The following is a 25,940-nucleotide window of genomic DNA, read 5'->3' on the forward strand; positions in this document are numbered from 1 at the left end:
GAAGGGACGTGGAGAAAACAAATGGCTGGGTGGTACCTACACCTTATGTACATATGAAAAACCGATTCCTATTGGCTCCTTAGGGTCTGATGGAATGTAGATGTGGGGTTGTCAGTGCCCCACGATAGGATGACAGAGAAAGGGGAGGAGGAAAGGAGGATGTTACTCACCCGACCTCTACAGGTCACCTCTTCTCCCTGCATCAGACATGTCCCCACTGCGATGTACCCCTTCAGCCCTGACACAGTCTCCTCGCTCTTCAGATTCACAGTCTTCATGCATGTGACATGCTCCCACTCCTCCAGGTCTATCCTGTAATAGAAGTATACGAACTGCTCATCCCGTAGCCAAACACAGTCCAGAAAAACACTGCTCATAGACTAAACACATTGTGCTGCCATTGTACCTTGTAGTGATTAGCAGACAATAACTCTTTCCTAAGCGGAATTAACCTGCATCTTAACCCATTCGCTGCTGAGGGTCAGTCCGATGCTGAGCCCATTTTTCAATGTTTGGCACATTCCAACATCATTGTCACTATTTTTATGCAGTTTCCACACAAAAGACAACTTTGTATTTTGGGGGGGGGGAAAAACACTTATTCCAACCTTTCAAAAAATGTAACCAAAATGGCACAAAAAAGGGACACAAATTTCAAGAAAGTGAACCAAACTTTTATTTTATTGTTTTTGGAAGGGAGATCCCTTCTGGCTCTTGCTATGGAAGGGGGATCCCCTCTGGCTCTTGCTATGGAAGGGGGATCCCCTCTGGCTCTTGCTATGGAAGGGGGATCCCCTCTGGCTCTTGCTATGGAAGGGGGATCCCCTCTGGCTCTTGCTATGGAAGGGGGATCCCCTCTGGCTCTTGCTATGGAAGGGGGATCCCCTCTGGCTCTTGCTATGGAAGGGGGATCCCCTCTGGCTCTTGCTATGAAAGGGGGATCCCCTCTGGCTCTTGCTATGGAAGGGGGATCCCCTCTGGCTCTTGCTATGGAAGGGGGATCCCCTCTGGCTCTTGCTATGGAAGGGGGATCCCCTCTGGCTCTTGCTATGGAAGGGGGATCCCCTCTGGCTCTTGCTATGGAAGGGGGATCCCCTCTGGCTCTTGCTATGGAAGGGGGATCCCCTCTGGCTCTTGCTATGGAAGGGGGATCCCCTCTGGCTCTTGCTATGGAAGGGAGATCCCCTCTGGCTCTTGCTATGGAAGGGAGATCCCCTCTGGCTCTTGCATTGGAAGGGAGATCCCCTCTGGCTCTTGCTTTGGAAGGGAGATCCCCTCTGGCTCTTACTTTGGAAGTGAGATCCCCTCTGGCTCTTGCTTTGGAAGGGAGATCCCCTCTGGCTCTTGCTTTGGAAGGGAGTTCCCCTCTGGCTCTTGCTTTGGAAGGGAGTTCCCCTCTGGCTCTTGCTTTGGAAGGGAGTTCCCCTCTGGCTCTTGCTTTGGAAGGGGGATCCCCTCTGGCTCTTGCTTTGGAAGGGAGATCCCCTCTGGCTCTTGCTTTGGAAGGGAGATCCCCTCTGGCTCTTGCTTTCTTGCTCTGTGTATCTATACTATTAACACGGTGCATTACTGCACTAGATATCAGGTGTTAATGTGGAGTCTATGGTTCTGTGTATATATACTAACACGGTGCACTAGCACTACCAGGGACAGTATTAGAGAAGACGGGATACCGGGGACAGTATTAGGGAAGACGGGATACCGGGGACAGTATTAGGGAAGACGGGATACCGGGGACAGTATTAGGGAAGACGGGATACCGGGGACAGTATTAGGGAAGACGGGATACCGGGGACAGTATTAGGGAAGACGGGATACCGGGGACAGTATTAGGGAAGACGGGATACCGGGGACAGTATTAGGGAAGACGGGATACCGGGGACAGTATTAGGGAAGACGGGATATCGGGGACAGTATTAGGGAAGACGGGATACCGGGGACAGTATTAGGGAAGACGGGATACCGGGGACAGTATTAGGGAAGAAAAGAGCTGCCCAGCTTGTGGCATTTTACTTATATTTTTAAAGTATGTATTATGGAGTAATTTATTGTCCCAGAATGTTTTAAGTTTACTTTGAATGTTCCAATTCCACAAATTTTCAAGGTCTCAGGTCTTAGTGACTAGGCCTCTGCAGCTACCGATTGGAAGATTGGTTCGGCCAAATTTGAAACCCTTAGGACTAAAATATATAGTGGTAGAGAGGGAAACTAATCTGACATGGTTAGGAGTCACCTTATCTGAGGACACACCATGGATCTCAAAAATTGTCGCTATTGTCAAAAAATCACAAAAGCGCCTATATATCCTTAGGAAATGACGGGAGATAAGCCGGGAGAATGTGCGCCGCTGTGTTATGGAGGCCGGCTGAGTATGTGATTGGCGCTAATCTGCCCTGAAGTAATCTATGGTAAAGGCTGTGTAAGGGAAGAGAATTTAGTGATTGGAATTATCCAAAGCACCAGGTGACCTCTTACTGCCTACAGAAACGCTTCCAGTGCAATAAATCACTAACATGTTATAATGAAGCTGAACATTATATAGGTCTATTATAAGGTTAGTACTCTGCTGTATCAGGGCTGTGGGAGCTTTTATACAATAAAGTATTTCATACATTCATTCGGGGGGCGCAGAAAGCTGCTACAATGTCCTTATGGTAATGGCTGCCTACGGCAGACGCAGAATGTCAGACTGACCATGGGCGCCAAAGTCAGTGCAACAACGTCTTTAGAGGCAATTGCTGTCACCGACACGCCTGCGTCAGGCAGTCACCACCATCAGTTACCACCCAGAATTGCCCAGCAAAACTCTCCATGCGATTTCCATCTGTGTGTCTATGCGGTAACCAGTGAGACGCGTGTGCAGTGCGTCCTGGACGCACGCATAGAGGGAAACCATCGCACACGTGTTCCCAATGGTTTCCCTGCGTCCTCCTCTGCAACTGATTCGCGGGCGGATCGGGCAGCTGTTACACGGGGGGATCGGGCAGCTGTTACACGGGGGGATCGGGCAGCTGTTACACGGGGGGATCGGGCAGCTGTTACACGGGGGGATCGGGCAGCTGTTACACGGGGGATCGGGCAGCTGTTACACGGTGGGAAGGGGCATATGTTACACGGGCAGCTGTTACACAGGCAGATCGGGCACCACTGGGATCCAGCCCCTGGAACAGGAATTGTGCGCTGCCTCTTTAGTAATAAGAAGAGGATCATAGTACAGTACCTGGTATTTGGAATTGTTTCCCAACTGACTGGTGAGATGAGCTGGATGGAAAAGGCTTCCTGCAGAGGTGCAATATACCGGTCATCTACAGGGAGAAGGACAGGCAGAGACTCAGGGGTAATACAGGTATCGGGGATAGGACACGGGATAACAGCCAGAGACTCAGGGGTAATACAGGTATCGGGGACAGGAGATAGGATAACAGGCAGAGACTCAGGGGTAATACAGGTATCGGGCACAGGACACGGGATAACAGGCAGAGACTCAGGGGTAATACAGGTATCGGGGACAGGAGACGGGATAACAGGCAGAGACTCAGGGGTAATACAGGTATCGGGGACAGGAGACGGGATAACAGGCAGAGACTCAGGGGTAATACAGGTATCGCGGACAGGAGACGGGATAACAGGCAGAGACTCAGGGGTAATACAGGTATCGGGGACAGGACACGGGATAACAGCCAGAGACTCAGGAGTAATACAGGTATCGGGGACAGGACACGGGATAACAGCCAGAGACTCAGGGGTAATACAGGTATCGGGGACAGGACACGGGATAGCAGGCAGAGACTCAGGGGTAATACAGGTATCGGGGACAGGACACGGGATAACAGGCAGAGACTCAGGAGTAATACAGGTATCGGGGACAGGAGACGGGATAACAGGCAGAGACTCAGGGGTAATACAGGTATCGGGAACAGGACACGGGATAGCAAGCAGAGACTCAGGGGTAATACAGGTATCGGGGACAGGAGACGGGATAACAGGCAGAGACTCAGGGGTAATACAGGTATCGGGGACAGGACACGGGATAACAGGCAGAGACTCAGGGGTAATACAGGTATCGGGGACAGGACACGGGATAACAGGCAGAGACTCAGGGGTAATACAGGTATCGGGGACAGGACACGGGATAACAGGCAGAGACTCAGGGGTAATACAGGTATCGGGGACAGGACACGGGATAACAGGCAGAGACTCAGGGGTAATACAGGACACGGGATAACAGACAGAGACTCAGGGGTAATACAGGACACGGGATAACAGGCAGAGACTCAGGGGTAATACAGGTATCGGGGACAGGACACGGCATAGCAGGCAGAGACTCAGGGGTAATACAGGTATCGGGGACAGGAGATAGGATAGCAGGCAGAGACTCAGGGGTAATACAGGTATCGGGGACAGGACACGGGATAACAGGCAGAGACTCAGGGGTAATACAGGTATCGGGGACAGGAGATAGGATAACAGGCAGAGACTCAGGGGTAATACAGGTATCGGGGACAGGACACGGGATAACAGGCAGAGACTCAGGGGTAATACAGGTATCGGGGACAGGACACGGGATAACAGGCAGAGACTCAGGGGTAATACAGGTATCGGGGACAGGAGATAGGATAACAGGCAGAGACTCAGGGGTAATACAGGTATCGGGGACAGGACACGGGATAACAGGCAGAGACTCAGGGGTAATACAGGTATCGGGGACAGGACACGGGATAACAGGCAGAGACTCAGGGGTAATACAGGTATCGGCGACAGGACACGGGATAACAGGCAGAGACTCAGGGGTAATACAGGTATCGGGGACAGGACACGGGATAGCAGGCAGAGATTCAGGGGTAATACAGGTATCGGGGACAGGACACGGGATAACAGGCAGAGACTCAGGGGTAATACAGGTATCGGGAACAGGACACGGGATAGCAGGCAGAGACTCAGGGGTAATACAGGACACGGGATAACAGGCAGAGACTCAGGGGTAATACAGGTATCGGGGACAGGACACGGCATAGCAGGCAGAGACTCAGGGGTAATACAGGTATCGGGGACAGGAGATAGGATAGCAGGCAGAGACTCAGGGGTAATACAGGTATCGGGGACAGGACACGGGATAACAGGCAGAGACTCAGGGGTAATACAGGTATCGGGGACAGGAGATAGGATAACAGGCAGAGACTCAGGGGTAATACAGGTATCGGGGACAGGACACGGGATAACAGGCAGAGACTCAGGGGTAATACAGGTATCGGGGACAGGAGACGGGATAACAGGCAGAGACTCAGGGGTAATACAGGTATCGGGGACAGGACACGGGATAACAGGCAGAGACTCAGGGGTAATACAGGTATCGGGGACAGGACACGGGATAACAGGCAGAGACTCAGGGGTAATACAGGTATCGGGGACAGGACACGGGATAACAGGCAGAGACTCAGGGGTAATACAGGACACGGGATAACAGACAGAGACTCAGGGGTAATACAGGACACGGGATAACAGGCAGAGACTCAGGGGTAATACAGGTATCGGGGACAGGACACGGGATAACAGGCAGAGACTCAGTGGTAATACAGGTATCGGGGACAGGACACGGGATAGCAGGCAGAGACTCAGGGGTAATACAGGACACGGGATAACAGGCAGAGACTCAGGGGTAATACAGGTATCGGGGACAGGACACGGCATAGCAGGCAGAGACTCAGGGGTAATACAGGTATCGGGGACAGGAGATAGGATAGCAGGCAGAGACTCAGGGGTAATACAGGTATCGGGGACAGGACACGGGATAACAGGCAGAGACTCAGGGGTAATACAGGTATCGGGGACAGGAGATAGGATAACAGGCAGAGACTCAGGGGTAATACAGGTATCGGGGACAGGACACGGGATAACAGGCAGAGACTCAGGGGTAATACAGGTATCGGGGACAGGAGACGGGATAACAGGCAGAGACTCAGGGGTAATACAGGTATCGGGGACAGGACACGGGATAACAGGCAGAGACTCAGGGGTAATACAGGTATCGGGGACAGGACACGGGATAACAGGCAGAGACTCAGGGGTAATACAGGTATCGGGGACAGGACACGGGATAACAGGCAGAGACTCAGGGGTAATACAGGACACGGGATAACAGACAGAGACTCAGGGGTAATACAGGACACGGGATAACAGGCAGAGACTCAGGGGTAATACAGGTATCGGGGACAGGACACGGGATAGCAGGCAGAGACTCAGGGGTAATACAGGTATCGGGGACAGGACACGGGATAACAGGCAGAGACTCAGTGGTAATACAGGTATCGGGGACAGGACACGGGATAGCAGGCAGAGACTCAGGGGTAATACAGGTATCGGGGACAGGAGATGGGATAGCAGGCAGAGACTCAGGGGTAATACAGGTATCGGGGACAGGACACGGGATAGCAGGCAGAGACTCAGGGGTAATACAGGACACGGGATAACAGGCAGAGACTCAGGGGTAATACAGGTATCGGGGACAGGACACGGGATAACAGACAGAGACTCAGAGGTAATACAGGTATCGGGGACAGGACACGGGATAACAGGCAGAGACTCAGGGGTAATACAGGTATCGGGGACAGGAGACGGGATAACAGGCAGAGACTCAGGGGTAATACAGGTATCGGGGACAGGACACGGGATAGCAGGCAGAGACTCAGGGGTAATACAGGTATCGGGGACAGGACACGGGATAACAGACAGACTCAGGGGTAATACAGGTATCGGGGACAGGACACGGGATAACAGGCAGACTCAGGGGTAATACAGGACACGGGATAACAGGCAGAGACTCAGGGGTAATTCAGGACACGGGATAACAGGCAGAGACTCAGGGGTAATACAGGTATCGGGGACAGGACACGGGATAGCAGGCAGAGACTCAGGGGTAATTCAGGACACGGGATAACAGGCAGAGACTCAGGAGTAATACAGGTATTGGGGACAGGACACGGGATAACAGGCAGAGACTCAGGAGTAATACAGGTATCGGGGACAGGACACGGGATAACAGGCAGAGACTCAGGGGTAATTCAGGACACGGGATAACAGGCAGAGACTCAGGGGTAATACAGGTATCGGGGACAGGACACGGGATAGCAGGCAGAGACTCAGGGGTAATACAGGTATCGGGGATAGGAGATGGGATAGCAGGCAGAGACTCAGGGGTAATACAGGTATCGGGGACAGGACACGGCATAACAGGCAGAGACTCAGGGGTAATACAGGTATCGGGGACAGGACACGGGATAACAGGCAGACTCAGGGGTAATACAGGACACGGGATAACAGGCAGAGACTCAGGGGTAATTCAGGACACGGGATAACAGGCAGAGACTCAGGGGTAATACAGGTATCGGGGACAGGACACGGGATAGCAGGCAGAGACTCAGGGGTAATTCAGGACACGGGATAACAGGCAGAGACTCAGGAGTAATACAGGTATTGGGGACAGGACACGGGATAACAGGCAGAGACTCAGGAGTAATACAGGTATCGGGGACAGGACACGGGATAACAGGCAGAGACTCAGGGGTAATTCAGGACACGGGATAACAGGCAGAGACTCAGGGGTAATACAGGTATCGGGGACAGGACACGGGATAACAGGCAGAGACTCAGGGGTAATTCAGGACACGGGATAACAGGCAGAGACTCAGGAGTAATACAGGTATTGGGGACAGGACACGGGATAACAGGCAGAGACTCAGGAGTAATACAGGTATCGGGGACAGGACACGGGATAACAGGCAGAGACTCAGGGGTAATTCAGGACACGGGATAACAGGCAGAGACTCAGGGGTAATACAGGTATCGGGGATAGGAGATGGGATAGCAGGCAGAGACTCAGGGGTAATACAGGTATCGGGGACAGGACACGGCATAACAGGCAGAGACTCAGGGGTAATACAGGTATCGGGGACAGGACACGGCATAACAGGCAGAGACTCAGGGGTAATACAGGTATCGGGGACAGGACACGGCATAACAGGCAGAGACTCAGGGGTAATACAGGTATCGGGGACAGGACACGGCATAACAGGCAGAGACTCAGAGGTAATACAGGTATCGGGGACAGGACACGGGATAACAGGCAGAGACTCAGGGGTAATACAGGTATCGGGGACAGGACACGGGATAGCAGGCAGAGACTCAGGGGTAATACAGGTATCGGGGATAGGAGATGGGATAGCAGGCAGAGACTCAGGGGTAATACAGGTATCGGGGACAGGACACGGGATAGCAGGCAGAGACTCAGGGGTAATACAGGTATCGGGGATAGGAGATGGGATAGCAGGCAGAGACTCAGGGGTAATACAGGTATCGGGGACAGGACACGGCATAACAGGCAGAGACTCAGGGGTAATACAGGTATCGGGGACAGGACACGGGATAACAGGCAGAGACTCAGGGGTAATACAGGTATCGGGGACAGGAGATAGGATAACAGGCAGAGACTCAGGGGTAATACAGGTATCGGGGACAGGACACGGGATAACAGGCAGAGACTCAGGGGTAATACAGGTATCGGGGACAGGACACGGGATAACAGGCAGAGACTCAGGGGTAATACAGGTATCGGCGACAGGACACGGGATAACAGGCAGAGACTCAGGGGTAATACAGGTATCGGGATAGCTGGCAGCAGCTGTTCTCACCTCTCTCTATCGTCTCAAACTCCTTCTCCTCCCCGGTCATACGAGGGATTCTAGTACATGTATCATTCACACTTGTGACAACCGTGTACACCTGAGAGCAAGACAACTGCATGAGAAACGCGCTGAGAACTTATATTCAGATATAACGTATCCAACAAGAAGAGATAATGTCACTCGGTGCATCCCCGGGTAATGACGTCAGCTCTTCTCACACTGTTCCTCCAAACGCTGCACTGTGATAAGGGAGTTACATTCCGGCTGGTCTATGGGATGCACCAAATACAGTAATAATATTACCATTCCTTTATGGTCCAGGGCGTGCCACAGGGCGTGCCACAGGGCGTGACAAAGTGTCGAAGCTGGATGATTGGCTGAGACCAGATCTTAAAATTAATATCGAGCGACGCCATTTTAGGCTGCCCCTGATGACGCCATCTTGTGTCGTCAGCATGAAACCATGGTGTGTGATGATAATATGCTATTATTAGCATCTTGTGATCGCATTACCACTGCTTACTGTTTCAAACCCTATCATACCCCATATGCACAGATACACATATAAATATATATAATTAAAGACTTCATATATTCAGTGATGACAGACTTGTCTTGTAGACATGTCTGTGACACATAATCAAGAATACACAAAGATACTGTGAGTGTTACTTCAAATGTATACACTGTATGTCTGCGGCAATTGAAATGTAACCCAGACACTGATATGCACAATTGAAGTGTCCTGAATGTGGATTTATAAACAATTGCCAGATGTGCAGCTATTGTTAACAAATGTAGGCCTTGTATCCAATCCTGATGTAGTTAAGTAGAACTAACAGCTGTATTAGGAGAGCCTTTTGTTAAAATTATCAGATTGTTTGCCAAAGCTTGCTCCATCTATGAACAGGACAAAACCCCCCATTGTCTGTCATTCATTTAGTTCAGACAGAAGTAAAATAATAGAAACCAGTTTGAGGATATATATGTATAGATATATATATGTGTTAATGTATGTGTATATATATATATATATATATATATATATATACACTTAAACGATCACATGGGTATCCACAATGCGTGCACACATATATATACAGTTGCAATTATAAATAGACGCACACAGCGCACCTTTTAAGCTTCATGAAGACACACAACGCATACTTACATATAACCATAAATATACACGCACTCATAAAAGGTTCCTGCACATTATGGTGTATATTAAAGTTATTAATTATGATGTAAAATGTATGTATTTGATATTAATGGTATAGAACATGGTAGACATGGCATGTTTGGTACTAAACTGACACACTGTTTATTTCCATATATCTGAACCTATCAGCGAGGGAGTCGCATCTTGCGTTCGATGGTTATGGAATATAGGAAATTATTGGTTAGAATGTATACACTGTAATGTAGTGTCACTATCTAATTTAAATCAATTAAAGAACGACAATGTAATCTGGAGAATTGGGACATACCCCTAGTGAACTGTCCTATGAACTACAGTGTACTACAAAGACCAAGAACCAATGGAATTATGTTTGTCTGTCTACATTGTTGTTATCATGATCTGTTAGGGTACATAGCCTGTGTCCCGGTCCCAGTTAGTAGCCATTCTATGGGATGACCACAGACCTCTGGATTGATGACTGTAACTGGGACCAGTGCGTGTAATGTATCGACTATATCTTGTTTATGTATAACCTTTTGCGCTAATTGTATTTAGATCACAGCATGTAACTGAATGCTTTTTATGTGAATAACAACTTTTTGTGCTTTGGAACCACACTCAAAGTCTGGAAAGCAATTAATTCTTTTGCGACTTACACCGCTAAATAGCGACATTTAGGGTGTATAGATTATTATGTATTCATAAAAGGGCGTAACACGGGGTAACACTGGGCAACACAGGGGGTAAAACAGGGCGTAAAACAGGGCGCAACACGTGGAAACACGGGGCAACACGTGGCAGCACAGGGCGCAACACAAGGGGTAAAACAGAGGGCAACAAAGGGCGCAGCACAGGGCGCAACACAAGGGGTAAAACAGGGCGCAACACAAGGGGTAAAACAGGGCGCAACATAGGGGGCAGCACAGGGGGCAGCACAGGGCGCAACACAAGGGGTAAAACAGGGCGCAACACAAGGGGTAAAACAGGGCGCAACACAAGGGGTAAAACAGGGCGCAACACAAGGGGTAAAACAGGGCGCAACACAAGGGGTAAAACAGGGGGCAACACAGGGCGCAACACAAGGGGTAAAACAGGGCGCAACACAGGGGGCAGCACAGGGCGCAACACCTGTCAGTGGAAAAGAAAAAAAACTTTTTTAGTTTAAACCTTTTTTTTTTGCATGAATGTTTTAATGAAACTTTGCTCTGTATAACAACCCTGATCAGCCGGTGTTATCCCTCTGTATAAGAACCCTGATCAGCCGGTGTTATCGCTCTGTATAAGAGCCCTGATCAGCCGGTGTTATCGCTCTGTATAAGAACCCTGATCAGCCGGTGTTATCGCTCTGTATAAGAACCCTGATCAGCCGGTGTTATCGCTCTGTATAAGAACCCTGATCAGCCGGTGTTATTGCTCTGTATAAGAACCCTGATCAGCCGGTGTTATTGCTCTGTATAAGAACCCTGATCAGCCGGTGTTATTGCTCTGTATAAGAACCCTGATCAGCAGGTGTTATCGCTCTGTATAACAACCCTGATCAGCAGGTGTTATCGCTCTGTATAACAACCCTGATCAGCCGGTGTTATCGCTCTGTATAACAACCCTGATCAGCCGGTGTTATCGCTCTGTATAAGAGCCCTGATCAGCCGGTGTTATCGCTCTGTATAAGAACCCCGATCAGCCGGTGTTATCGCTCTGTATAAGAGCCCCGATCAGCCGGTGTTATCGCTCTGTATAAGAGCCCCGATCAGCCGGTGTTATCGCTCTGTATAAGAGCCCCGATCAGCCGGTGTTATCGCTCTGTATAAGAGCCCTGATCAGCCGGTGTTATCGCTCTGTATAAGAACCCTGATCAGCCGGTGTTATCGCTCTGTATAAGAACCCTGATCAGCCGGTGTTATCGCTCTGTATAAGAACCCTGATCAGCCGGTGTTATCGCTCTGTATAAGAGCCCTGATCAGCCGGTGTTATCGCTCTGTATAAGAGCCCCGATCAGCCGGTGTTATCGCTCTGTATAAGAGCCCCGATCAGCCGGTGTTATCGCTCTGTATAAGAGCCCCGATCAGCCGGTGTTATCCCTCTGTATAAGAGCCCCGATCAGCCGGTGTTATCCCTCTGTATAAGAGCCCCGATCAGCCGGTGTTATCCCTCTGTATAAGAACCCCGATCAGCCGGTGTTATCGCTCTGTATAAGAACCCTGATCAGCCGGTGTTATCGCTCTGTATAAGAACCCTGATCAGCCGGTGTTATCGCTCTGTATAAGAGCCCTGATCAGCCGGTGTTATCGCTCTGTATAAGAACCCTGATCAGCCGGTGTTATCGCTCTGTATAAGAACCCTGATCAGCCGGTGTTATCGCTCTGTATAAGAGCCCTGATCAGCCGGTGTTATCGCTCTGTATAAGAGCCCCGATCAGCCGGTGTTATCGCTCTGTATAAGAGCCCCGATCAGCCGGTGTTATCGCTCTGTATAAGAGCCCCGATCAGCCGGTGTTATCGCTCTGTATAAGAGCCCCGATCAGCCGGTGTTATCGCTCTGTATAAGAGCCCCGATCAGCCGGTGTTATCGCTCTGTATAAGAGCCCTGATCAGCCGGTGTTATCGCTCTGTATAAGAACCCTGATCAGCCGGTGTTATCGCTCTGTATAAGAACCCTGATCAGCCGGTGTTATCCCTCTGTATAAGAACCCTGATCAGCCGGTGTTATCGCTCTGTATAAGAGCCCTGATCAGCCGGTGTTATCGCTCTGTATAAGAGCCCTGATCAGCCGGTGTTATCGCTCTGTATAAGAGCCCTGATCAGCCGGTGTTATCGCTCTGTATAAGAGCCCTGATCAGCCGGTGTTATCGCTCTGTATAAGAGCCCTGATCAGCCGGTGTTATCGCTCTGTATAAGAGCCCTGATCAGCCGGTGTTATCGCTCTGTATAAGAGCCCTGATCAGCCGGTGTTATCCCTTTCTAACATTAACAATGCAAAGTTATTTGTATTTTTTAACTTATCAAGAGAGCCAGACCAAGGGCCTAGGGGCCCGATTCAGACCCGATCGCAAGTAGCCAGTCGATGTTTTCAATGTGCGCATGCGTATAAGACGCAGTGCGCGAACTATTCCATGCGAACGGGAAGCGTTCACACCCTGTACATAGACGCCTCGCTAGAATGAGTGACAGGACGAGCCGTTTGTGGGTGGTGACTGGAGTTGGTCGACGGAAACGCGGGTGTGGTGGTGCGAACGCAGACGTGTCTGTGCGTCTTATCGCCGTTTCAGGGGCGTGCATAATATGGAGCGTCATAGTACACGTCACATGGCTGAATGACACAGCAGCACTAGCAGTGCTTGCGGTAGGGTATGGTCAGCCACAAGTGCTGCGTATGGCTCCGATATTACCGATTGTCTAATACACTTCCTGGAGATGACGTGGGATAGTGGGCGTCTTGTGCCAGGCTGGTGGACGTCTAAATACAAACTCCAAGACATAGTGGGCGTGGTAATGCCTTGCCGTGTGATCGCAGGATTTGCATACTTTGGCTGCATGAGAACGGATCTAGCAAGCGTTTCTGAATCAGGCCCTATGTACTAAGCCTTGAAGAGACATAAAGCACCAATCAGCTCCTGACATAGCCTATAAAGAGCTAAGTGCTGATTGGATGGTACTTTCTCTCTCTCCAAGGATTAGTACATAGATCTTGTGACCGGACGCCTTTCGTCTAGGCCGGCCATGGACACGGGTTAGCGCTTTTGGACTCCCACTCACCGTCAGTGACCGCCTGTCACTGACTCCGCCCACTGCGCTGTGGGCATTTACTGAAGATACCACCACTAAGCTCCTTTCAGTGGCGTTTGGATCTGCTTTTTGCGTACATTCAGGCTCCTACCTCGGCATCTGGTACCGCTTCTGCTGCGTATGCGTTTGATTAGCTGCGGACACACCCCCTGCTTGGTGTCGGCTGATTCCTCCTGATCCCTCGCAATGGACCAGGTCTGCACGGTAGGTTGGCAGAGAGCTTGAACTTGGAGACACGGAGCTCTTACCCAGAACAGCAGGAGAACGGAATAGCGTTTGGCGCAATTCTGTTGGTCGCAGGGTACAGATGTAGTCGAAGTAAAGGCAAGATGTATATTGCTCAATGGTCTTTAAAAAGACCCTCCCTTCGGATTGAAGGGGAATAATCAACATACAGTACAAGATGTTACAGGAATCTTAAAAACAGGTCTTCTCCACAAAGGATTGTCAAAGATGTACACATACAGGGCTCACAGTCCCTCTTTTTATATCATTCTTACACACAATATCACAGGGGGTAAATCCACCCTGGGATCCACTCAACCAATCAGGCTTCCTCACATTATATAATTTAACAACATCTTACATTTCAAAGGAGTCACCCAAACCTAAACACAAAACAAGAGATATGGTAAGAACTTACCTTTGTTATCTCTGTTTCTACGAAGTCCATAGGGTCCACAGGGTTGACCTTGGGGTATAGCTGGATCTGGATCCACGGGCACTACGCAGTTAAAGCTTTGCTGCTCCCAGGATGCACTTGGGTCCGTCCTCCTCTAAACCACCCCCACCCCGAGCCACAGGCACCTCAGTATTAGTTGGTGCCCGGCCGGAGTCGGGTCACCCTGGGCAGTGGGGCTGTATAAGCAGCCCCATAGCTTTATTTTTATTTTTAAAAGAAGATTTTATTTCTTATTTTTACTATCTTCAGAGCGGCAGCATCAGACTGTCCATCTGGACGTCCACGCTGCCGCTCCAACAGCCCCGCTGGCGCTGCGACGCCAGTACTGATCTGGGGATCGCAGTGGAACCCCGGAGTAAGTACTAGCGTGGCTCCGGGATCTCCCACTGACTGCTGCCGGATTCTACGGGGCCAGGTAAGCCGCGTGCAGCGCTTTGCGCGGGGATGAAATGCAGTCTTTAAGCCGCCTGTCTCTGGGGACAGACCGGCGGCGCTAGTAGCGGCGGCAGGCTCCCCCCTCTGTGGCATGCCCCGCGTGACCGCTGGCCCCCAGGGTGTAAGTACCGGCGGGGAACCGGCTTCCCTGGGGGTTTAGTACTAGCAGGGGAGGCAGCCTTCCCTGCTTGAGCGGTTCCTCCCCTCAGCCCAGCGCGCCTTCTCTCATGTGTGCTGGCGTCGCTGGGCTGTTATCTACTGGCCCCTCCTCCTCAGAGCTCTCCGGCGGCCATCTTCTCAGGGCAGCAACGCCCCCAAGGTCAACCCTGTGGACACCCTATGGACCCTGAAGTAGAAAAGGTGATTATCATATAGTAATAACGGTCTCCTAAAATGTTGATATAACATTTCACAGGAAATAGTAAATGACATTCATCCTTCCCAATGGGAGAATCAATCAGTTTGGCATTTCCAACCTTAACACAGTGACCTCAAAAAGAGGTTTCTTAAATCAAACAAATTGTCTTTTCAAAGTAAGTTCTGTACATGAAGTGTTTGGCTATATGACACCATTCACACCTTCACACAGAGAACTTCCAGCCAGAGGTCACTGACCACACCAGGTCTCCTATTCCTCAGTCCTCCTGCTAGTTTCTGCAGACAGAGGCTGGGCATGTCATATACAGGCATATATTCAATAAGTGCATTTTCTATTAAATATACTCTGCATCATGCACTAATGCATTGCAGATAAGCTGCAGTGCATTACAGCAATATATATATATATTATTATAAACCATGAGCAGTGTGCTTTTAAACTGTGTCCTCACTGGGACTGTAACTGTTTCAGCGCTGGTCGCAGTGGCTCCCAGGGTGCAGCAACACTCTACCCACACTCCCCCAGTGCAGCCGCACTCTACCCACACTCCCCCAGTACAGCCGCACTCTACCCACACTCCCCCAGTGCAGCCGCACTCTACCCACACTCCCAGCGTGCAGCCACACTCTACCCACACTCCCCCAGTGCAGCCACACTCTACCCACACTCCCCCAGTGCAGCCACACTCTACCCACACTCCCCCAGTGCAGCCACCCTCTACCCACACTCCCAGAGTGCAGCCACCCTCTACCCACACTCCCCAAGTGCAGTCACACTCTACCCACACTCCCAGCGTGCAGCCGCACTCTACCCACACTCCCCCAGTGCAGCCACCCTCTACCCACACTCCCCCAGTGCAGTCACACTCTACCCACACTCTCCCAGTGCAGCCACACTCTCCCAGTGCAGTCACACACTACCTACACTCCCCCACAGTGCAGCCACACACTACCTACACTCCCCCAAGTCCAGCCACACTCTACCTACACTCCCCCAGTGCAGCCACACTCTGCCCACACTCCCCTAGTGCAGCCACACTCTGCCCACACTCCCCTAGTGCAGCCACACTCTACCCACACTCCCCCAGGGCAGCCACACTCTACCCACACTCCCCCAGTGCAGCCACACTCTACCCACACTCCCCCAGTGCTGCCACACTCTACCCACACTCCCCCAGTGCAGCCACACTCTACCCACACTCTCCCAGTGCAGCCACACTCTACCCACACTCTCCCAGTGCAGCCACACTCTCCCCACACTCTCCCAGTGCAGCCACACTCTCCCAGTGCAGCCACACTCTCCCCACACTCCCCCAGTGCAGCCACACTCTACCCACACTCCCCCAGTAAAGCAACACTCTACCTACACTCCCCCAGTGCAGCCACGCTCTGCCCACACTCTCCCAGTGCAGCCACACTCTCCCAGTGCAGTCACACACTACCTACACTCCCCCAGTGCAGCCACACTCTACCTACACTCCCCTAGTGTAGCCACACTCTACCTACACTCCCCTAGTGTAGCCACTCTACCCACACTCCCCTAGTGCAGCCACTCTACCCACACTCCCCCAGTGCTGCCACACTCTACCCACACTCCCCAGTGCAGCCACACTCTATCCACACTCTCCCAGTGCAGCCACACTCTCCCCACACTCTCCCAGTGCAGCCACACTCTCCCCACACTCTCCCAGTGCAGCCACGCTCTACCTACAGTCCCCCAGTGCAGCCACGCTCCACCTACACTCCCCCAGTGCAGCCACGCTCCACCTACACTCCCCCAGTGCAGCCACGCTCTACCTACACTCCCCCAGTGCAGCCACGCTCTACCTACACTCCCCCAGTGCAGCCACGCTCTACCTACAGTCCCCCAGTGCAGCCACGCTCTACCTACACTCCCCCACTGCAGCCACGCTCTACCTACACTCCCCCAGTGCAGCCACACTCTACCCACACTCCCCTAGTGCAGCCACACTCTCCCAGTGCAGCCACACTCTACTCACACTCTCCCAGTGCAGCCACACTCTACCCACGCTCTACCCACACCCCCAGTGCAGCCACACTCTCCCCACACTCCCCCAGTGCAGCCACACTCTACCCACACCCCCCAGTGCAGCCACACTCTACCCACACTCCCCCAGTGCAGCCACACTCTACCCACACTCCCCCAGTGCAGCCACACTCTACCCACACTCCCCCAGTGCAGCCACACTCTACCCACACTCTCCCAGTGCAGCCACACTCTACCCACGCTCTACACACACTCCCCCAGTGCAGCCACACTCTCCCCACACTCCCCCAGTGCAGCCACACTCTCCCCACACTCCCCCAGTGCAGCCACACTCTACCCACACTCCCCCAGTGCAGCCACACACTACCTACACTCCCCCAGTGCAGCCACACTCTGCCCACTCCCCCAGTGAAGCCACACTCTACCCACACTCCCCCAGTGCAGCCAACCTCTACCCACACTCCCCCAGTGCAGCCACCCTCTACCCACACTCCCAGCGTGCAGCCACCCTCTACCCACACTCCCAGCGTGCAGCCACACTCTACCCACACTCCCAGCGTGCAGCCACTCTCCCCACACTCCCCCAGTGCAGCCACACTCTACCCACACTCTCCCAGTGAAGCCACACTCTCCCCACACTCCCCCAGTGCAGCCACACTCTACCCACACTCTCCCAGTGCAGCCACACTCTCCCCACACTCCCCCAGTGCAGCCACACTCTACCCACACTCTCCCAGTGCAGCCACACTCTCCCCACACTCCCCCAGTGCAGCCACACACTATCTACACTCCCCCAGTGCAGTGGGTTCTGGCCGCGACATGGAAAACATTAAATACACAATTATTAACACTCAGCACGTAGTACAGAGTACACATTTACAATGGGCGCCTGGCGCCTTTTGTCATTTTAAAGATGGCGTCGCAGCACAGTGGTTAACCCCTTCAGTGCCACGGCCGTCATTATACACGTGGGGCCGGCCTCCCACCACAGATCCCTACATATTTCTTCCTTCCACTCATCTCAGTAGGGCTGAAGGATATTACACCATGAGGCGTTCCTCTGAGTGCTGTCTCTTTAATGTGTACACCATGAGGCGTTCCTCTGAGTGCTATCTCTTTAATGTGTACACCATGAGGCGTTCCTCTGAGTGCTGTCTCTTTAATGTGTTGGAGTTGTTTATCCTGTAAGATTGAGAATGTTAGCTGTGATATTTTCCTTTCCTATAGGATTGTTAGGGGAGGAGTCTTTGCTGATGCCAGGCAGATTTAGTACCTCTCTGATCTGGATCACACTCCCACCCTTCCTATTTCTCTGTTTTGTGTGAATTTACTGTATTGGTTCAGTTCACTCAAATGAAGACCACAAGCAACAAGAATGTGGAATAATACCAGGGGGATTCCCTTATAATAGGCTCCGTGCCTGTAGTCACAGAATAATAAAAAAAGCAAAAACCAATTGGGCTTACACCAAGTTGTTTTACACAAGCCAACTGTGGTCAGCGCAGAGGAAAGCGAGACGCTGCGGTGTGTGACTCCTCCTCTAACACTGGCGGGAAACACAGCATATGGCAGCAGGAAGAACTTCACTCTTTCCTTTTAAAACTCCATGGTAACAACTGGGGTACGAAAAGGGGCGTTATTAAATGTTAGCCGGCGCCCCTCCAGTCCCAAATTTTCAAAACCACTGGACCCCTCTCCCGCAGTCCCGAATTTTCAAAGCCCCTCCCCAGTCCCAAGCTTGCCTTCCACATTTATTGCTTTTGCTGTAGCTTCTGCTGCTTAATAATATGGGCGTCTGGGAGAGCGCATAGCTCTCACCTTGTACGGGGCTCAGCAGTACACCCTGTCATGTCTGGCACCACATATGTGACATGACAGTCAGTCCATCCCAGCAGTGCCGGCAGAGAGGTTGGACTCTGCAGTGAATTTGGGTGGGGAAGTAGAGAGGAGGCCAGGTGCCGAGTAAGTCTGGGACGCCACTTCCCTGTCTGCAAGCCGCAGAGTAGAGTGCCTTGGTGGAAGGAGGAAGGTGGGCATTGGGGGTCACAGTGCAATTGGAACTGGGTGAAGGGAGTAGGTGGGCCCCATAGCAACCGCACTCCCTGCAGCCACGCCCTTGGGTATGAACATAGCCAGAGGGTGAGGTTCTAAGCCGAACATTATACAGCCTTGTGGCCGGAGGCTGGCCCCACGTGTATAATGGCGGCCACGGCACTGAAGGGGTTAACCCCTGTGCTGCGGCACCATTTTTAAAAGGACAAAAGACGCCAGGCGCCCATTGTAAATGAGTACTCTGCACTAGGCGCCGAGTGTTTAAAAAATAAAAACCTATTTAAAATGTTATGTGCAGCAGTGATCCAGGACGGCAGGTACAAAGCCTGATGCTGGGCACACGCATGAAATGTGAATGTATGTACAATGTATGATTTTACATGTATACTTTGTAAGGAAAATGCACTTCTTGACTATTCCTGTATAAGACATGAGCAGCGTCTGTCACTGCAGGAAATTAGATGCTGATTGTGATTCCCTAGCAGGAGGTCTGATGAATAGATAGGAATGACAGGAAGGTCTCTGTGTGAAGGTGTGACCAGTGTCATATAGCCAAACACTACATGTACAGAACTTCCTCTGGAAAGACAATAGCCAGCAAGGGTGATAAAGACAATTTGGTTGTTTGTAAGAAGATCCTTTTTGAGGTCCTGAATGGGTTAAGGTTGGAAATGCCAAACTGACTGATAAGGATGAATGTCATTTACTATTTCCTGTGAAATGTTATATCAACATTATAGGAGACAGTATAATGTATGATAAATCAGTTTGTGTTGGTGGATTAGGAAGGAGGATATTGGGTGACTCCTTTGAAATGTAATATGTGGTTATTTATATTTTGTGAGACCGCATGATTGGTTGAGAGGAGCACAGGGCGGATTTGCCCCCTGTGATGTCGTGTGTAAGAATGAGAAGAATCCTGTTTGCTGATTATTCCCCTTCAAGACTTTGAGCAATAAAAACCTTTTTGCCTTTACTTCGATTACATTTGTACCCTGCGACCAACAGAATTGTGCCAATCGCTATTCCGTTCTCCTACTGTTCTGGGTTCAGTCAGGCATCTCCTGAAACTCAAGCCCTGTGCCCGCTACCGTGCAGACCTGGTCCATTGCGATGGATCAGGTGGGAACAGCCGACACCAAACAGGAGGTGTGTCCGCAGTTAGTCGACGCATACGTAGCAAGAACGGTTTCAGGTGCCGGTGGTAGGAGCCTGATTTTATGTAAAAAGCTGTTCCAAGCGCCGCTGAAAAACGCCCAGGGCGCAGTGGGCAGAGTCAGGGACAGGCGGTCACTGACGGTGAGTAGGAGTCCAAAAACGCTAACCCATGACCAGCGCCGGCCTAGACGAAAGGCGTCCGGTCACAAGCCTATTGCAAAATAAATGCAGCAAAATATTTATTATTGTATAACTGTTATTCCTTACAAACTGAGCATGTGTCAGAAAATGTCATGTAATGGTATGAAGAGACAGCCACCCTGCTGCTTGGCATATGGCGCCTGCAGGAGACCTCACACCCGGGAGATAATGTCCGGTAATGGTATGGAGAGACAGCCACCCTGCTGCTTGGCATATGGCGTCTGCAGGAGACCTCACACCAGGGAGATAATACCCGGTAATGGTAAGAAGAGACGGCCACCCTGCTGCTTGGCATATGGCGTCTGCAGGAGACCTCACACCAGGGAGATAATACCCAGTAACGGTATGAAGAGACGGCCACCCTGCTGCTTGGCATATGGCGCCTGCAGGAGACCTCACACCAGGGAGATAATGTCCGGTAATGGTATGAAGAGACAGCCACCCTGCTGCTTGGCATATGGCGTCTGCAGCAGACCTCATACCTGGGAGATAATGTCCGGTAATGGTATGAAGAGACAGCCACCCTGCTGCTTGGCATATGGCGTCTGCAGGAGACCTCACACCAGGGAGATAATACCCAGTAATGGTATGAAGAGACAGCCACCCTGTTGCTTGGCATATGGCGTCTGCAGGAGACCTCATACCTGGGAGATAATGTCCGGTAATGGTATGAAGATACAGCCACCCTGCTGCTTGGCATATGGCACCTCCAGGAGACCTCACACCCGGGAAATAATGTCTGGTAATGGTATGAAGATACAGCCACCCTGCTGCTTGGCATATGGCGTCTGCAGGAGACCTCACACCCGGGAGATAATACTCTGTAATGGTATGAAGAGACAGCCACCCTGCTGCTTGGCATATGGCGCCTACAGGAGACCTCGCACCCGGGAGATAATATCCGGTAATGGTATGAAGAGAAAGCCACCCTGCTGCTTGGCATATGGCGCCTGCAGGAGACCTCACACCCGGGAGATAATGTCCGGTAATGATATGAAGATACAGCCACCTTGCTGCTTGGCATATGGCGCCTGCAGGAGACCTCACACCCAGGAAATAATGTCCGGTAATGGTATGAAGATACAGCCACCCTGCTGCTTGGCATATGGCGCCTACAGGAGACCTCACACCCAGGAGATAATGTCCGGTAATGGTATGAAGAGACAGCCACCCTGCTGCTTGGCATATGGCGCCTGCAGGAGACGTCACACCAGGGACATAATACTCGGTAATGGTATGAAGATACAGCCACCCTGCTGCTTGGCATATGGCGCCTGCAGGAGACCTCACACCAGGGAGATAATATCCGGTAATGGTATGAAGATACAGCCACCCTGCTGCTTGGCATATGGCGCCTACAGGAGACCTCACACCCGGGAGATAATGTCCGGTAATGATATGAAGATACAGCCACCCTGCTGCTTGGCATATGGCGTCTGCAGGAGACCTCACACCCGGGAGATAATGTCCGGTAATGGTATGAAGAGACAGCCACCCTGCTGCTTGGCATACGGCATCTGCAGGAGACCTCAGACCCAGAAGATAGGGTCTGGTAACGGTATGAAGAGACAACCACCCTGCTGCTTGGCATATGGCGCCTGCAGGAGACCACACACCCAGGAGATAATACCCTTATTTCCCAAAGGTTTGTAGACAAGGTGCAGACAAATTCTAGGTCTGTAGCCAGACTCCTTGTACCACTTGTGTAAGTAGATGCACAGCCCCAAACTTTGAACTAGAGACTGTGGTGAGTATAATCCATTATGGTCTTGAGAGGATCTCTTAGTGTTCAATCTACCAAGAACAAATGGATTTCTTTGTGGCATTACACATTGTATGCTCCCTGATCTCAGCACCAGACCTTTTTCCTTTGTTGGATTTAGAGATGTGGAAGACGCCAAGAACGGTAGGGTGGAAGACGGTAGAGTGGAAGATGCGGGGAACGGTAGGGTGGAAGACGGTAGAGTGGAAGATGCCGGGAACAGTAGGGTGGAAGACGGTAGAGTGGAAGATGCCGGGAACGGTAGGATGGAAACGGTAGAGTGGAAGATGCCGGGAACGGTAGGGTGGAAGACGGTAGAGTGGAAGATGCCGGGAACGGTAGAATAAGGGATAAAAATCCTCGTCTCTCAGTAGACACTAGAGATGTTGTAAAGCTGCCTCTATAGGTGGTTAAGCAAAGTGTTTACATACTGTACCTTCTAACACAGGCATCCCCGGAGGCACACAGGAAACCTGTAGAACTGGTAAATATATGAACAGACAACCATGTAGAAACCGTACACAGCTGCCCAATAGGCAGTCACCAATCTGGTAAAATGTGAGCCTAACGGACGGCTATGGACTGTTGTAGACTGGCCATCAGAGAGGGCAGAGATCTTACTGACAGCACTCGTCCCCTGGACAGCCCTGACCACATACAGTGAACAGACAGATCTCTGGAGCGCACAGGACAGTCTAAGGCCGGAATCACAATATCCTGATTACTGACAAATCTAGGATACAATTTTGGAATGAAAAGAAGTCTTAGTCCTAAGTGTAGAGCTATCTTCTATATGTATGATGTCCAGCACCAGACCAGGACCTATAAAAGGGACAGACAGGGACCAGCACCAGACCAGGACCTATAAGAGGGATAGACAGGGACCAGCACCAGACCAGGACCTTTAATAGGGACAGACAGGGACCAGCACCAGACCAGGACCTATGAGGGACAGACAGGGACCAGCACCAGACCTGGACCTTTAATAGGGACAGACAGGGACCAGCACCAGACCAGGACCTATAAGAGGGACAGACAGGGACTAGCACCAGACCAGGACCTATAAGAGGGACAGACAGGGACCAGCACCAGACTAGGACCCTATAAGAGGGACAGACAGGGACCAGCACCAGACCAGGACCTATAAGAGGGACAGACAGGGACTAGCACCAGACCAGGACCTATACGAGGGACAGACAGGGACCAGCACCTATAAGAGAGACAGACAAGGACCAGCACCAGACCAGGACCTATAAGAGGGATAGACAGGGACCAGCACCAGACCAGGACCTTTAATAGGGACAGACAGGGACCAGAACCAGACCAGGACCTATGAGGGACAGACAGGGACCAGCACCAGACCTGGACCTTTAATAGGGACAGACAGGGACCAGCACCAGACCAGGACCTATAAGAGGGACAGACAGGGACTAGCACCAGACCAGGACCTATAAGAGGGACAGACAGGGACCAGCACCAGACTAGGACCTATAAGAGGGACAGACAGGGACCAGCACCAGACCAGGACCTATAAGAGGGACAGAAAGGGACCAGCACCAGACCAGGATCTTTGAGGGACAGACTGGGACCAGCATCAGACCAGGACCTATACGAGGGACAGACAGGGACCAGCACCAATAAGAGAGACAGACAGGGACCAGCACCAGACCAGGACCTATAAGAGGGACAGACAGGGACCAGCACCAGACTAGGACCTATAAGAGGGACAGACAGGGACCAGCACCAGACTAGAACCTATAAGAGGGACAGACAGGGACCAGCACCAGACCAGGACCTATACGAGGGACAGACAGGGACCAGCACCAATAAGAGAGACAGACAGGGACCAGCACCAGACCAGGACCTATACGAGGGACAGACAGGAACCAGCACCTATAAGAGGGACAGACAGGGACCAGCACCAGACCAAGACCTATAAGAGGGACAGACAGGGACCAGCATCAGACCAGGACCTATAAGAGGGACATACAGGGACCAGCACCAGACCAGGACCTATAAGAGGGACAGACAGGGACCAGCACCAGACCAGGACCTATAAGAGGGACAGACAGGGACCAGCACCAGACCAGGACCTATAAGAGAGACAGACAGGGACCAGCACCAGACCAGGACCTATAAGAGGGACAGACAGGGACCAGCACCAGACCAGGACCTATAAGAGGGACAGACAGGGACCAGCACCAGACCAGGACCTATAAGAGGGACAGACAGGGACCAGCACCAGACCAGAACCTATAAGAGAGACAGACAGGGACCAGCACCAGACCAGGACCTATAAGAGGGACAGACAGGGACTGTAGCTGCAGTATGTGTTCTATAACATTGGCTTCCACATTTCTCCGAAAGAAAAAAAAAAACAGGAAATTATGGAGAAAATAAATCACTGCGCCTAAGTCACAATGCGACGCGGCTAGGATGTACCGGGCGACTGCGCTGATTAATGTGATATGTGACGTGCGACTGAGTCTCTCAATCAGCACGCGCAGTGCTACGGTGCAGTGGCTGCAGCTTATTTCCCCGGCAAGTTCCGCTTACAGACTTAGTCGCACACAGATATACAAGTGTCACATTAATCAGCGCACTCTCCTGGCACGCCTCCTAGGCGCATCACATTGCAACTTAGACGCATTTTCGGCAAATAAAGAGATGCCCAACACTAGCAAAGTGGCATGGGAACTGGCGGCACACTCACGCCAGGCATACTGCGCTGCATGGCGTATGAGGCGAGGACACATCTGTACTACAAATCCGCTAACCCCCTAGTACAGCCACCAGGTGAGCCAGCAGCCAATAAGAATAAAATAAAAATACGGAATACAGGGGAGGAACTACAGAGCCGCTCTCCATCACCCCCTATAGGAGGACTCAGACATAACACCTGCCAGGACTCTGCTCCAATATAAGCTGGACAAATCGCAGAAACAATAAAGACACCGACCAACCTCTCTTGTGGGTATCAGAGAGGATAAAGAAGTCATCTGTCCTGAGGACTTTATGGGTCCTATGGACAAAGTGCTCGTCTTCAGGAGACTGTACTTGGGCTAAAGCGGAGATTACAAGGTCCTGATTGAGATACTCGGTGACCACTTTAGGATGACTGGAATATAGAGCGGCCCAGATGTAACACTGTCCTGGCTGTGGAGAGGCCTGGGAGTCGGAGACTTCCCGGTAATAAATTTCAACGCTACAGGATACCAGGGTTTGTGGTATCTGCAAATCTGTCAGCATCTGACTGAGCTCCAGAAATGCACCTGGGGGATGTACAATCATGCCTGCTATCAATCTGCCGGGAGGCTTCCCAATGAATAGCCAGTCCCTGGGGTAAAGCCAGAGACTAACCACCACCACCGCTATGGCTGGAAAACTTCACTCCGTTCTTTATATGATCCTGCCAGTCTCTCTCATGGCCAGGTGACTCCATGATGGTTGAAGTATGCAATCACCGAGATATTGCCCGACCGGATGTTTATGGCCCTTCCGCGCTAGCGTACTGTGTGCCAGCACATTTGTCAGGATTTCTGTCCAAAGACCCCGGAAACGGCCGTGAAGGGGAACAGTTCCTAGCCCTGGAGGCTGTCGCTCCCAATGTCCATTCCACAA

At 51.4% G+C, this 25,940-nt stretch overlaps 1 protein-coding gene across 1 annotated transcript in view; it reads right to left on the bottom strand.

Annotated features, from left to right (window-relative positions):
- The window catches only part of CPSF1 (cleavage and polyadenylation specific factor 1), a 264,399-nt gene that overhangs the window by 31,481 nt on the left and 206,978 nt on the right, over positions 1–25,940 (bottom strand). Inside the window, exons 28-30 of the mRNA XM_088458900.1 lie at positions 8,685–8,775; positions 3,221–3,305; positions 171–312 (exon numbers count right to left, since the gene is read on the bottom strand). Of these exons, the coding sequence (XP_088315026.1) occupies positions 171–312; positions 3,221–3,305; positions 8,685–8,775 (318 nt within the window). The remainder of the gene's footprint in view (positions 1–170; positions 313–3,220; positions 3,306–8,684; positions 8,776–25,940) is intronic.

Source organism: Taudactylus pleione, unplaced genomic scaffold (assembly GCF_031769625.1).
Source record: "Taudactylus pleione unplaced genomic scaffold, aTauple2 ptg000863l, whole genome shotgun sequence".
NCBI classification, from domain to species: domain Eukaryota; kingdom Metazoa; phylum Chordata; class Amphibia; order Anura; family Myobatrachidae; genus Taudactylus; species Taudactylus pleione.